Source organism: Macrobrachium nipponense, chromosome 7 (assembly GCF_015104395.2).
Source record: "Macrobrachium nipponense isolate FS-2020 chromosome 7, ASM1510439v2, whole genome shotgun sequence".
NCBI lineage: Eukaryota > Metazoa > Arthropoda > Malacostraca > Decapoda > Palaemonidae > Macrobrachium > Macrobrachium nipponense.
Window position 1 is genome coordinate 80,953,310 of NC_061109.1, and position 12,649 is coordinate 80,965,958.

Genomic DNA, 12,649 nt, shown 5'->3' on the forward strand with positions numbered 1-12,649 from the left:
ATAGCCAGGGACTGCCTGGTGCTTTGAAAAGCCCAGAAGTCTGACAGTTGAGCACTCTTTTGTCCCCCCCCTGATCAGAGGCATGGCACTGAATCCTCTTGCTTGACATTGCAAGACCAGGAAAAAGTCCTGGGTGAGGCAAACTTCCAGTTAGTTAGTAAGTCGTCCTATGTAAAGACCAGTGGTTTGTTTTCATGTAAGAATAAATGACAAATTTTAAAAGTAATTTTGTATTTTTCTTAACATACATACAAACCTGAGGTATTGACATCAACTGCCCACCTCTAGCCACCCCTCATTCTGTTTCTTGGGCTATAATGCAATTATAGCCCACTGGTAATGCAATTACCAAACAACCTTCTTGTGTAAAATAGCCTGCTTCAGCTTGGGCTGAAGGTAATTCCTGTGTAAAGACCTGAAGTTTGTATGTTAGGAAAATTACAAATTACTTTTAGAATGTGTCATTTTTTAAAATTAAACCTGTAATTTTACATGATTTAGGAGAATTTCACATTCATTGAAAGGCCTATAATGTTTGTACTTTTTTTTACTTTTGCAGTAGCAATGGTATTATGTCTGCATCAGTTGAGAGTGAATCAAGTATGTTGAGGAAAGAAGTTTCAAGTCTTAACCAAGAAATGAGTCAAGTACTGAAAAGAGCAAAAGATGCTGAAAAAGGTAAGTAGTTTCGACATCAAAACGAATGTGTTGCTCCATGTGATTAGCTTGGGTCATTACGTAGATCATGAGTCAAATTATATTCAGTATTGTACATGACTTTAGAAATTGAAACTCCCAAATCGCTTGAAACCCACAAGTTAATGTATTGTGTATCCTTTTTTTATATAAGAAATGTACTCCCATAAGTAGCAGACATCTTAAGGTCAACATGAACTTGTGAAGTGGTTAAGCAAAAACCATAAATTTAAGGCATAGACTATATTTAACCAAATTTCAAGACATTAGGTCTTATTGTCAAAGTGGAAAATACTGTCAAATTCTATGTATTTTATTTCCATCGGTAGCATCATTATTGTTTTCATATCAAGTTTTATTATGTAGAGTTATAGTTATAGGGAGTCTCTCCAGTTATCTTCTGTCAGAGTGCACCTCTGGTCCGTGCCTTTTTCAATCCCTAGTGTATGGTTTTCTGGGCTTTCCTACGAGTCCATTGTGTTACTTATTGTTATTCTAATTAACTTTTTCACAACCCTGCAGAGCACCAGCCAAAACCATCATCTGGACACTACATCTTTTAGCAGTTTCCTCATTTGTTTTATGGTGTTTCCACTTCATTTTACACATGAATATCAGCTTTTATTTGTAAGATATTGCAACTTATATAAGAGGTCAGCGTTAGAGGTAACTTGAAAAGTATTGTCTAATAAGCTCAGTTTTGTGTGAAGGATTCTTATTAACAAATGCTGCAGTGTTCACAGAGTTGTTACTTGGTTACCTTGACAGCAAGAATATCATATACATAATACTGTTTTGATTCACACTTGGAAAAAAATCTTTTAGGCCATCCCAGAGAAAATTGGAAAAATTTGGAAGTCTGAAATAGTTATCTGTAAGACTTTTCAGTCCAGGGGTCTTTTTTTCCTTGCACCATTGAACTTCAGAATAGTCTCCGTAAGGATGTTGTACAGTTAGAATCACAGTAGTTAAGTGAAGATGCAATGCATTATTACCCTAAAACAATTCACCTTGGACTTTACTAATTTTGGGATATCTGCCAGCAGAGAAGAGATTGGGGAAACCATTCTTGCAGCCAGAGGGGAGGGGCCATTAGTGTCATTATTAGGCTCTGGATAATGGGTTTTTTTTATTAGAGGGTACACATGACAGTCATCTTTCAGTTTAGAGAACTTGATTGTCCTCTCCAACAATGATACTTCTTACCAAAGATTGGAAGTCAGGTCCATTTCAGAATTCTGTTGTCCTCACCTTTTCTCTGCCACTGCAGTCAGAAGATATTTATAGTGTATTATTGGAACTATGAAAAGGTTTAATATTTCATGAGGTCTTTAATTTGTAGCATATTTTCACATTACAATACATTAAAAAATATATTATGCCTCTAGTAGTACATTATTGTGAGTTACTGTATATACTCACATAACACACGATCTTGCTTATCATGCGACCCCCAAATTTTTAACCCCAAATTATTTTATCAGGTATCTCACGTTTCATGCAAGTTAAATTTACGAGACCAAAATTTAACAATAGGCTAACCTCTTTTCCTCTTTATCTATTCCATATTTTAGTTAGGCTAACCCCTTTTCCTCCGTCTCTTAATCTATCCCATCTTCTAGTTAAGTTTAAAAAAGTAAAAGAGAATGCAAAAAGTATCGGTAGTAATGATATACTTGTTTGGAAAACGCATACAGCCAGAAATATTTGCTTTGAACAACCAATCCAATAAAAACAGCCTTTTTGCTTGCATTTCAACCATCGTACGATAGTAAAAAATTACCATAGTTATGTTACAAATGACGTTAATGAGAATAGAACTGATATATTATTACATACATTACAGGTAGTAGTCGACTTGCTACAGTAATTGGTTACGAACAACCAGTCATAAATCGATTTGGACATAAGTCGTCCCACGTTAATTTACCCTAAGAATATCATACTAGTGTAGCCTGCACTAGGGTAATCAGTACCATATTTATATATACGTAGGGTAGCCTAGCCTACACTACACAGCATACTATATACATATATGGCATACTAATTATTAATTTCAGCTAATTCTCTAGGTTCAATGCACTTTGGCTTATGATTCAGTACAAAGAGAAACTGAATAACATTTAACAAGTTAGCCTCGCCTATAGTACAATGATATCTTGGTACATATATCGTATATATACGAATACAGTAGCCTTGCCTTAAGTATACTGTATAATACATATGCGGTATAATTTAGTAATTTATTAATAAAAACCAATTTTGGAGTTTCAATGCATTTTGACTGACATATCAGTAAAAAAGGAAAATAATAATCACGAAACGGGAATCAGATTCGGACCGACATCGGCATACCTAATTGAGTGATGTCAGGCTGCTGACGGCTACGTATATTTATGAAATATATGCACAATGAATATGCATCTTTTCTGATTATTTTAAAAAATTATACATTACAATATCCAATAATATTGTATGTATTCTCATATTATTGTATCATAAAATACTAACATAGCGGTCAGTGTTTTGTTTGGAAATCAGCTGATGACGATACAAGTTTATTTCTCATATTTAACCCTTAAATGCCTAAGGGGTATAATAAAAATCGTCTCCCGTATGCCTAGGGGGTCTCGGAGTGAGCGCCGAAGCGGAAAAAATATTTTTTTCAAAAAATCACAGCGCGCTTAGTTTTCAAAATTAAGAGTTCATTTTTGGATCCTTTTTTTTGTCATTGCCTGAAGTTTAGTATGGAACCATCAGAAATGAAAAAAAAAATCATTATCATATATAAATAATGCGATATATGATAGCACGAAAACAAAATTTCATATATAATTGTATTCAAATCTCGCTGTGAGCAAAACGGTTAAAGCTAACAAGTTAATTTATTTTCGTTGTATTGTACACTAAATTGCAATCATTTTGGTATATAACACATTGTAAAACGATCAAAGCAACACAGAGAAAATATTATCCCAAAATGATTCGTAACGCGCGGATGTAAAATTTTTTTTTTTTTTTCAAAAATTCACCATAAATCTAAATATTTTTCTAGACACTTCCAATTTGTTTCAAAATGAAGATAAATGATTGAATATTACTATACTGTAAGAGTTTTAGCTTACAATTGCAGTTTTCGACCATTTCGGACGAGTTAAAGTTGACTGAATGTCAATTTTTTTTTAATATTTTTATATGCAAATATTTCAAAAATAAGAAAAGCTACAACCTTCAATTATTTTTTGTTGTATTCTACATGAAATTGCACACATTTTCATATATAAAACTATGAAACGCCTAATATGAAACGGAGCAAATATTCCGAGAATGCGACGTACGTATTTCGGAGATTTGCGGCGGAGAATCCGTGCGCGGAGGGAAGGAAATTTTTTTTTTTTAATTCACCATAAATCTAAATATTGTGCTAGAGACTTTGAATTTATTTCAAAATGAAGATAAATGACTTAATATTACTAGACTGTAAGAGTTTTAGCTTACAATTGCGTTTTTTGACCATTTCGGTAGAGTCAAAGTTGACCGAACGTGGTTTTTTTTCTATTTATCATGATTTATATGCAAATATTTCAAAAATGAGAAAAGCTACAACCTTCAATTATTTGTTGTTGTATTCTACATAAAATTTCACACATTTTCATATATAAAACTTTATGTAACGGCTAATTTAAAATGGTGCAAACATTACGACAATTGCACGTATGATTTTTTCGGAAGAGTTACCGAGCGGACGTAAGGGAAAATTTTTTTTTTTTTTCATAAATTCACCATAAATATAAATCGAAATATTGAGCTAGAAACATCCAATTTGTTGCAAAATGAAGGTAAATGATTGAATATTACTAGAATATAAGAGTTTTAGCTTACAATAGCGTTTTTCGACCATTTTGGTAGAGTCAAAGTTGACCAATGGTTGAAATTTTGGCACTTATCGTTATTTATATGAAAATATTTCAAAACTGATAAAAGCTATAACCATGGGTTGTTTTTAGTTGTATTGTGTATGAAATTGCACACATTTCCATATATAAAACTTTATGTAACGGCTGATTTAAAATGGTGCAAACATTACGACAATCGCACGTATGATTTTTTTGGAAGAGTTACCGCGCTGACGTAAGGAAAATGTTTTTTCATAAATTCACCATAAATCGAAATATTGTGCTAGAAACTTCTAATTTGTTACAAATTGAAGGTAAATGATTGAATATTACTAAAATATAAGAGTTTTAGCTTACAATTGCGTTTTTCGACCATTTCGGTAGTCAAAGTTGACCGAAGGTTGAAATTTTGGCACTTATCGTTATTTATATGAAAATATTTCAAAACTGATAAAAGCTACAATCATGAGTATTTTTTTTATTGTATTTTACATAAAAATGCGCACATTTTCATATATAATACTCCATGTAACGGCTAATTTAAAATGGTGCAAAAATTATGTCAAAGGGACAAAATAATTTCCTAGATGTGTCACTGATACTTTTTAGTGCGATAAGAAAGAAATCCGCGCTTGCGTAACGATTGTAAACAAAACAACACCTTGATCCGTGAACTCCCAGCATCCCCCAAGGCGCGTGATTCAAAAGTTTTCGGCTGGTAGGCCTATAAGTATTTTTCCGCTAATTTTTAAAAATACTTTTCTATGTCGACGTAAATTACGTCCGGTCGGCACCCAAAAGACAATTTATCTCGACGTAAAATACATCCAATAGGCGTTTAAGGGTTAACTCAATTCAGAGCGAATTGCCTTTCTTCTAGTTAGCGTAAACTATCTAGATTACTCTAGTATTTATATGAGACAAGGTAATTTGTCATTATACAATGTGTTTTTAAGTCGAAATATGAATTTAATACGTCTCGTGAACTAAGGTATTTTTTTGTTAACAGACTGTGTTATGGGCATGTATTTTGTATAAAAATATTACGTTATTCCGTTCACTATTTTCACTTCATTTCACACTATTTTCACTTCATTTCATCGTAGTACGCACTTTACCATTACGTTACTTATCTTTTATCGACGTGAAAACAACAATAAAATGTTCTTTCAAGACCTGAAGTTTCGATTTAACTCATTTTCTCTTAATTTTATCTACGGCTGTGTTTGATGGCATAAGTTTACTGGAGTTATATAAAGCCTTACTCGCTTTGGAGAAAAGAACAGCAAGGGCACATACTGCTAAATTTAATCTGTAAGCTTTAGCTGAAGTTGAGGGAAGAGTGTTGATACGCCAACGATTATTATCGTGCATCGGCAACGTGGATGAAACTTTCGCAAACTTCGGTATAGTACCATCAAACTCAACCGTAAACAAAATTTGCGAGAAACGTGTTTTAATCAAAACTGTTGTGCATGAAAAAAACACATTTTACTGTTTTCACAACAATAAAAGATAAATATGTAAAGCTCGTAGTATTCTGATGAGATAAAGTGAAAATATCGATCAGAATGTTGAATTTTGTTTACGCAAAACATGCCCTCAGCGCCTACTAACGAAAAAAATAACTAATTTTTTTTCACAAACGATACATTTTCAAATGATATTTCCACTTCAAGACACTTTGTATAACGTAAAATAACCATGTCTCATATAAATAGAGTAGCTCGAGATTCATTTGTGCTAACTAGTGGCAAGAAAGTCGCTCTGATTTGAGTTCAACTCGGCAAAACAAACTTACTTCGTAATCGCCCTCAGCTGATTTCCAAAACAAAACAAAATTGATTGCTATGTTTGCATTTTATTATACAAGCAAATAATAATATGAAAATACATATAATATTATTGGATACAGTGAAAACAAAACTTTTTAGAATATCCATGGAAAAGATGCATATCTATTATGTGCATATCTATTATGTTTGTAGATAATCATATGATTGCATACTCGAATTTTATATCTCATGTAAAAAGCGACACCCTTAAAATTAGCTCCAAAATTGGGGCTTCAAAAGTTGCATGATACGCGAGTATAAACGGGAATTGTAAATGGTTTTTGATTCGCTAGGTGTGCTGTACTATCAAGAGAATGTTCATGATGATATTCTTTACAGAAACTCAGCAGCTTAGGGCTCAAGTCTCAGGATTACTTAGTCAACAGTCATCCAATGACAGATTATTACGAGAACTGCAGCAAAGGGAAATGGACCTTCAGGTTAAGTATCGTTTAGATTTGAATGTAAAATATTTATTTATGATGTACATATTTTATCTTTTACAAAAAGTTGATTTCTCAAGCTGAAAGCTATGTTAAATTTCATCTTTGAAAATTTTTGCTTTTCACTGAAACAGGAATCTTTGCGGGCCAAGGATAGTCAGTTAGCAGTGTTGCGAGTACGCCTTCAGGAAGGGGATGACCAGCTGAAAGTCAAAGGAAAAATTATTGGTAGCTTGGAGGAAGAAAATAAAAGGTAGGCATCTGTTATTAGTCTTGGGAAATTTTTACTGCAGTTTCTTTGTAGCTAAAGTTCTCATGCCCATTTGTGTTTAGAATTAGAAATACTAGTATGAAATTCAAATACAATTTTTGTTGCCAGATCTCACAAGATTTCTTGCTTTTTCATCTCAGATTTTTAACTGGATCCAGCTAGGCACTAGAAAATTATCTTATTGTTAAGACCTCAGGTTTGGAGCTATGAAAAATACAAATTGTCTTAGAAAATTTGTCATTTTATTTAAGCTTGGTGTAAAAATATTAAATCCCATGCATTTTGTTTGTTTTGATTAATGTTAAGATTAATCAATGATGGATAACTGCAAGAGATGATGAGGAAATTAAGATGTGAAGTCAGTGACTGGGTTAGAATATTTGATATTTAAAACCACCCTTTCAAAGTCAGTGTTCAAAAGATTAGGGCATTATCTTGTTTGGTTTAGTTTACTGAATATGTAAGATTAAAAATATTTGATGTAAGCGTTACACCTCAGTTTTGTTCTATGTAAGGGCAACATAGTTTTATTGCAACTTTTATTTTAACTAAGTACTAAGTACATTCTTTCCAGTTTCTCCAGTTATTATCACATAGAGTTGCTCCAGTTCACTGAGGCAGCAGATGTGTGCTTTAGAAAATTATTCAAAGGATTTTCTTGTAACAAATGTTGCAACTTTCAGGCAGCTCACTGTGCCCTTTGTTGTAACTTTGTAAATTAATGGGTTTGCATTTAAATATCTTAAGAATGTTAATAGTATTTCTGTTTAATGGATAGGAAAGAATTCATCTCTTGCTCTTGTATTACTGTTGTTGCTTAATTTGGTATTTATTTTACATATGTTAATTTTTTACCATTAGCACTTTGCATACATAATCCCTATCTTGAGTTTTAAATTTTGTAGTATGTAACATTGAATGAAACGCTTGAACATTATAATTTCTGTAATTAGACACAATTAGTTTTGTTATTATTAACACAGCTGTCATCATTTTCAGGTTATTGGAGGGGGTGAATGAGAGTAGCGGTTTGCATAATCATGCTTTGCAAACTGTACAAGATCGCCTAGCAGAAGCTCAAGGTACTTTAGATAGAGAGAGGCAGCTTCATTCCACAACTCAAACAGAATTGACAAGAAGGTTAGTAAGGGAAGGAACACCTGAGCAAGTAGTAAAAATTCCTTTCTGTACCCTTTCCTGCTTTGTCACAGCTGCTCAACTATGTCTCCCTATGTCTTGATATAAGCTGGCAGATCAGGTTAAACTACCTTATGATAATAATTATTGCTTACTTCCCTTGTTATTTTTAAAGAAATAATTGACAGATGCTGTGTAATGTTTAATTGCAAGAAAGTTAAATGAGGTTGCACTTCTATAGGGATCTTATCTTTTAATGTAATCTTCACCAAAACATTGAAGCATTACAGATGTCATGAACATTTTGATTATTAGCTCAAATGTACTTTCTGCATTATTTTCTTTTTCATAAATAAAATAAATGCAAGGATTCTCAGATATCCTATTATTCAGAGTCACTCAGCTAGAAGAAGAGCAGCAGGCAATGGTAGCAGCTATGACTGAAGCCCAAAGAAAACATGAGGACGAAAAGAATAAAGCACAGCACCTCACAACTCAGGTGAGCTTTTTTTATCCTTATATCTTTCACCTCCTAGATAATGATCTGGTAAACAGTTTTTATGATGGTGTTATATTCAATATCCTCGAGGCTTTGTATCTTTCATTATAGAATTTACATATTTTACTCTGTGTGCTTTCATGTTAGAATTAAAGTGAACCCCCCGTTTGCAGATTCCGGATTCGCGGACTCAAGTATTTGTGGATTTCTCTTTGGAACATATACCCCCATTATTTGTGGAGAATTCGCCTATTCGCAATATTTTTCTTTGAGAAATATCCAGAAATTGTCGATTTCATCATAAAATGCACTTTTTGTGATAAAACTATTAAAAAAATATGTATAAAAATTTTAATGGGTTTCTTGAGTTTTAACTAACAAAATAGGCTGTCTTAAGCATTTTTACAGGGGTTTCAACTATTAACGGGTTGTAGCTATTCGCAGGGGGAGGGGGTTCTGGTACCCATCCCCCAGGAATACGGGGTGAACAGACTAGTTGAGAATGAAAGAATGGAGGAGTGATTTTTTTTTTACCGAAGTAAACAGAATTTGGAATAAGAAATTAATTGCATCAACTTCTTTTAATTTCAGATTAATTCCCTTCGAGGTGAAGTTACAGCAGCAAGGGAGGAATTTACTGAATATAAAGCTAAGGCAAGTCGTATTTTGCAAAGTAAAGAGAAGCTTATAGCAAGTCTTAAAGAAGAAAGAGGAGGTGAAGGTTCTTCAGATGGAGATCCAGAAAGTCAAATACATCAAGCTGAATTACTTCAAATAAGGTAACAATAACCATATTCTTTATGTCATTGGTTCCCAGACTTTTTCTGGTTGTTACCCACTTTTCCTTCAGGGTACTTGTCCACGGCCCACCACCCATCTTACTGAACCTGTAAGTTGCCTCCCCTGGCTGCCTACTCCACTAAACTCCTTTGGTTTTATACATACATATCCTCTGATTATGGCCCCTAGTTTGGGAACCAATGCTTTACATTATTTATTGGGTTCTTTTGTTGACATTCCATTTGTTAGGTTTTACATTGGCGTGTAGAAACTTTCCTGACTATATCATGATGCCAGTGGTGTTAAGGTTTTTAATTTGGTGGTAAAGATCAAATTACACATAGTACCTTTTGTACATTGTATTGTTTTACTTTCTCTCTCTCTCTCTCTCTCTCTCTCTCTCTCTCTCTCTCTCTCTCTCTCTCTCTCTCTCTCTCTCTCTCTCTCATATTATGGTGGCAGAGATGTGAAGTTTTTCGATATTTCATATAAGAAATAAAAATAATCTGAATTCACTTAGGCTTAATGCTGAGGTGGATAGAATTAGCTAGTAGTGAACTTCTGTTGTAAATAGAAGAATCTTAGTCACTTTCTGGTACTATATGGGTCCAAAAATAAGTAACCCTAAATTCTTAGTACCAAAAATTATTCACATGTATCCAGGGCTATGTTTAAACAACTGACAACTACATTACGTATTATTAAGTAGTGTAACCAGATTATTATATGATTAATTAGTGTAACCAGATTATTGAATCAACATTCTTAACTTTCATTGGACAGGTATGGAAGATTGTTCTTCATAAATGTGTTAAGCTTATTTTTTAAATTACAGCTGCATAAAAAGTTAATGAATTGATTAACTAAAAACACTGAAGATTGTTACAAATTTTTTCAATGGAGATTGTTTCCTTGATATACATTGTTAGTTACAAGTTAATAATTGTAAATGGTGACTTCATTGTGAGATGGGGCAAACACATGAAATACCCACATGTTAAACAAATGTCACAATTTTGATAGAGGATGAAATACTCAAATGTGTGGGACACTCTTGGAAATGTAGAACATCACAGTCCAACAGTAGGATTGATTTAGTCTATTTATTTGTAATGAAATCCATGAATCCACAAATTTTTTACTAAAATTGCTCAGTTTTAGAAATAAAATATCATTAATGGCATTAACATTATATTTGATCTGTTAATGGTAGCTGCAGCTTTAGCCACTTCAGCAACATTTTCTTTAATGTCTATGTGAGCAGTGTTCCAAGATACAGTAGTATCTCAGACTTCAAACTTAATCTGTCCCAGAAGGCTAGTCAAAATGCAATTTGTTCGAAACATGAAACTAGTATCCCCATACGAAATAAAGGGAATCAGGATAATTCATTCCAGGCAACCTAAAAGTCCCCCTGTTCAAATTTTTTCTCTTAATCTGTTCAACAGTTAAATTAAAAGTGTAAAATGTGTACGATTTATGAACTGTTTGGTAAAAATGGCATGTGGTTGGCTGGATGGTAAAAATGGCATGTGGCTGGCTGGGATGGAGGGAGGAGAGATGGGAACCCTTTGAGGAAATCAAAATGGTTGTAGTAGGCAAAGGTTGATAACACAATCAATTTTATTAACACTTGGATCATAAGTGCAAGAAGGAGATTAATTATGCCCCAACACATCCACTTACTTTTGGCAAACAGCAGAATTTAAAATAAACATGAGGATTTTGCAAACAAATAGTGCAGTGGAACCTTGATTTTCTTACCGTAATCCATTCTAGAACATCTCACGAAGGCCAAAACATATGAAATCCAAAACTATAATTCCCATAAGGAATAATATGAATCCAATTAATGCATTTCAAACACCCAAAAAAATTTTTTTGAAAATCCATTTTATAGAGAATAAACTGTTTGTTCCGACACGGCATACAAACCTTCGGTCCTTTTACAATAGGAAGGTACTAGCGGCAGCTGGTATAGGTCGTAAGCTTTCGAACAAGGGGTTCGGTAGTTAACTGCTTGTCCGACAGGCGCGCGCGCTGCGACTGGGAGGTAAACAAATCACTTTGCTTTCGGCCTGCTGGCGTGTGGACGTGTATCATCGCTCTCTGCCCGCGTTCATCGTCGTTTGCTTTCGCATGATTGTGTTTTTCTTTTTCTATGTATCTAGTGAAACTGAATTGTAAGTACAATCATTTCATTGAATTCAATTGTGAATTAAAGGATCTTGGTTCACAACGCCCTCCGATTACCCGAGTGCCGGGACTGAAGGGCGTAATTGCGGGAATTCATTTTCCCAGAATGATCCTCGTATTGTGTATGCTCGGTGACGAGGGCGGGAGCGCTCGCTCCGAGCGTATATTGGGTTGGAAATGTGTAGATGAAAATCGTAAGTAAGTGCTCTTTTCATTTATATTTTTTTGACCTGTATGCCCGTTGCCGAACGAATGCGCTCGGCACGGAAACTTATTCAGTATGAAAGTGGAATCGCAAGTACAGTATTCTTTTTCATTTTCATATATTATTTTTTATTGTAGCAATACTCATTTTGGATCAGTTTCCGAGCTTGCCCGGAGATTGATCCTTCCCCCTTTTTATTTTGAATGAAGTGAAATCGCAAGTGCAGTTCTTTTTCATTTTCATTTTTTTATTGAGATTGCATTGTTGACTGGGATCAATGTTCCGCTATTCACGGGAATTGATCCTTCCCCTTTTTATTTGTATGAAGTGAAATCGCAAGCGCAGTAGTCTTTTTCATTTTCATATATTTGTTGATTGCATCAATTCATTATGGATCAAGGTTTCCAAGAAACCTTGATCCAATAAAGGTAAGGAATGAAACCTTTCACCCTTGCGCTCGGTACCGAGGGCGCAAATGCGCTCGATCCGAGCCCTTATTCATTGGGAAGTGAATCGTTTTGCAAGATGCATTTTCATTTTGTTCCTTATTATTGATTGCATCAATATTATTTGGTTCAAGTTCCGCTCAGTCAGGGAATTGATCCTTATGCCTTGTATTCGTGCCGATGGCACGATTGCTCTAGGGCTCTTATTTTTGTTGTTGGGTACATGGGTACTGTGCGGGGGCGGG

At 34.1% G+C, this 12,649-nt stretch overlaps 1 protein-coding gene across 1 annotated transcript in view; it reads left to right on the forward strand.

The window, feature by feature from the left end:
* The window catches only part of LOC135217358 (golgin subfamily A member 5-like), an 89,767-nt gene that overhangs the window by 26,189 nt on the left and 50,929 nt on the right, over window positions 1–12,649 (forward strand). Inside the window, exons 6-10 of the mRNA XM_064253198.1 lie at window positions 6,767–6,867; window positions 7,005–7,123; window positions 8,141–8,281; window positions 8,672–8,777; window positions 9,369–9,556. Coding sequence (XP_064109268.1) covers window positions 6,767–6,867; window positions 7,005–7,123; window positions 8,141–8,281; window positions 8,672–8,777; window positions 9,369–9,556 — 655 coding nt within the window. The remainder of the gene's footprint in view (window positions 1–6,766; window positions 6,868–7,004; window positions 7,124–8,140; window positions 8,282–8,671; window positions 8,778–9,368; window positions 9,557–12,649) is intronic.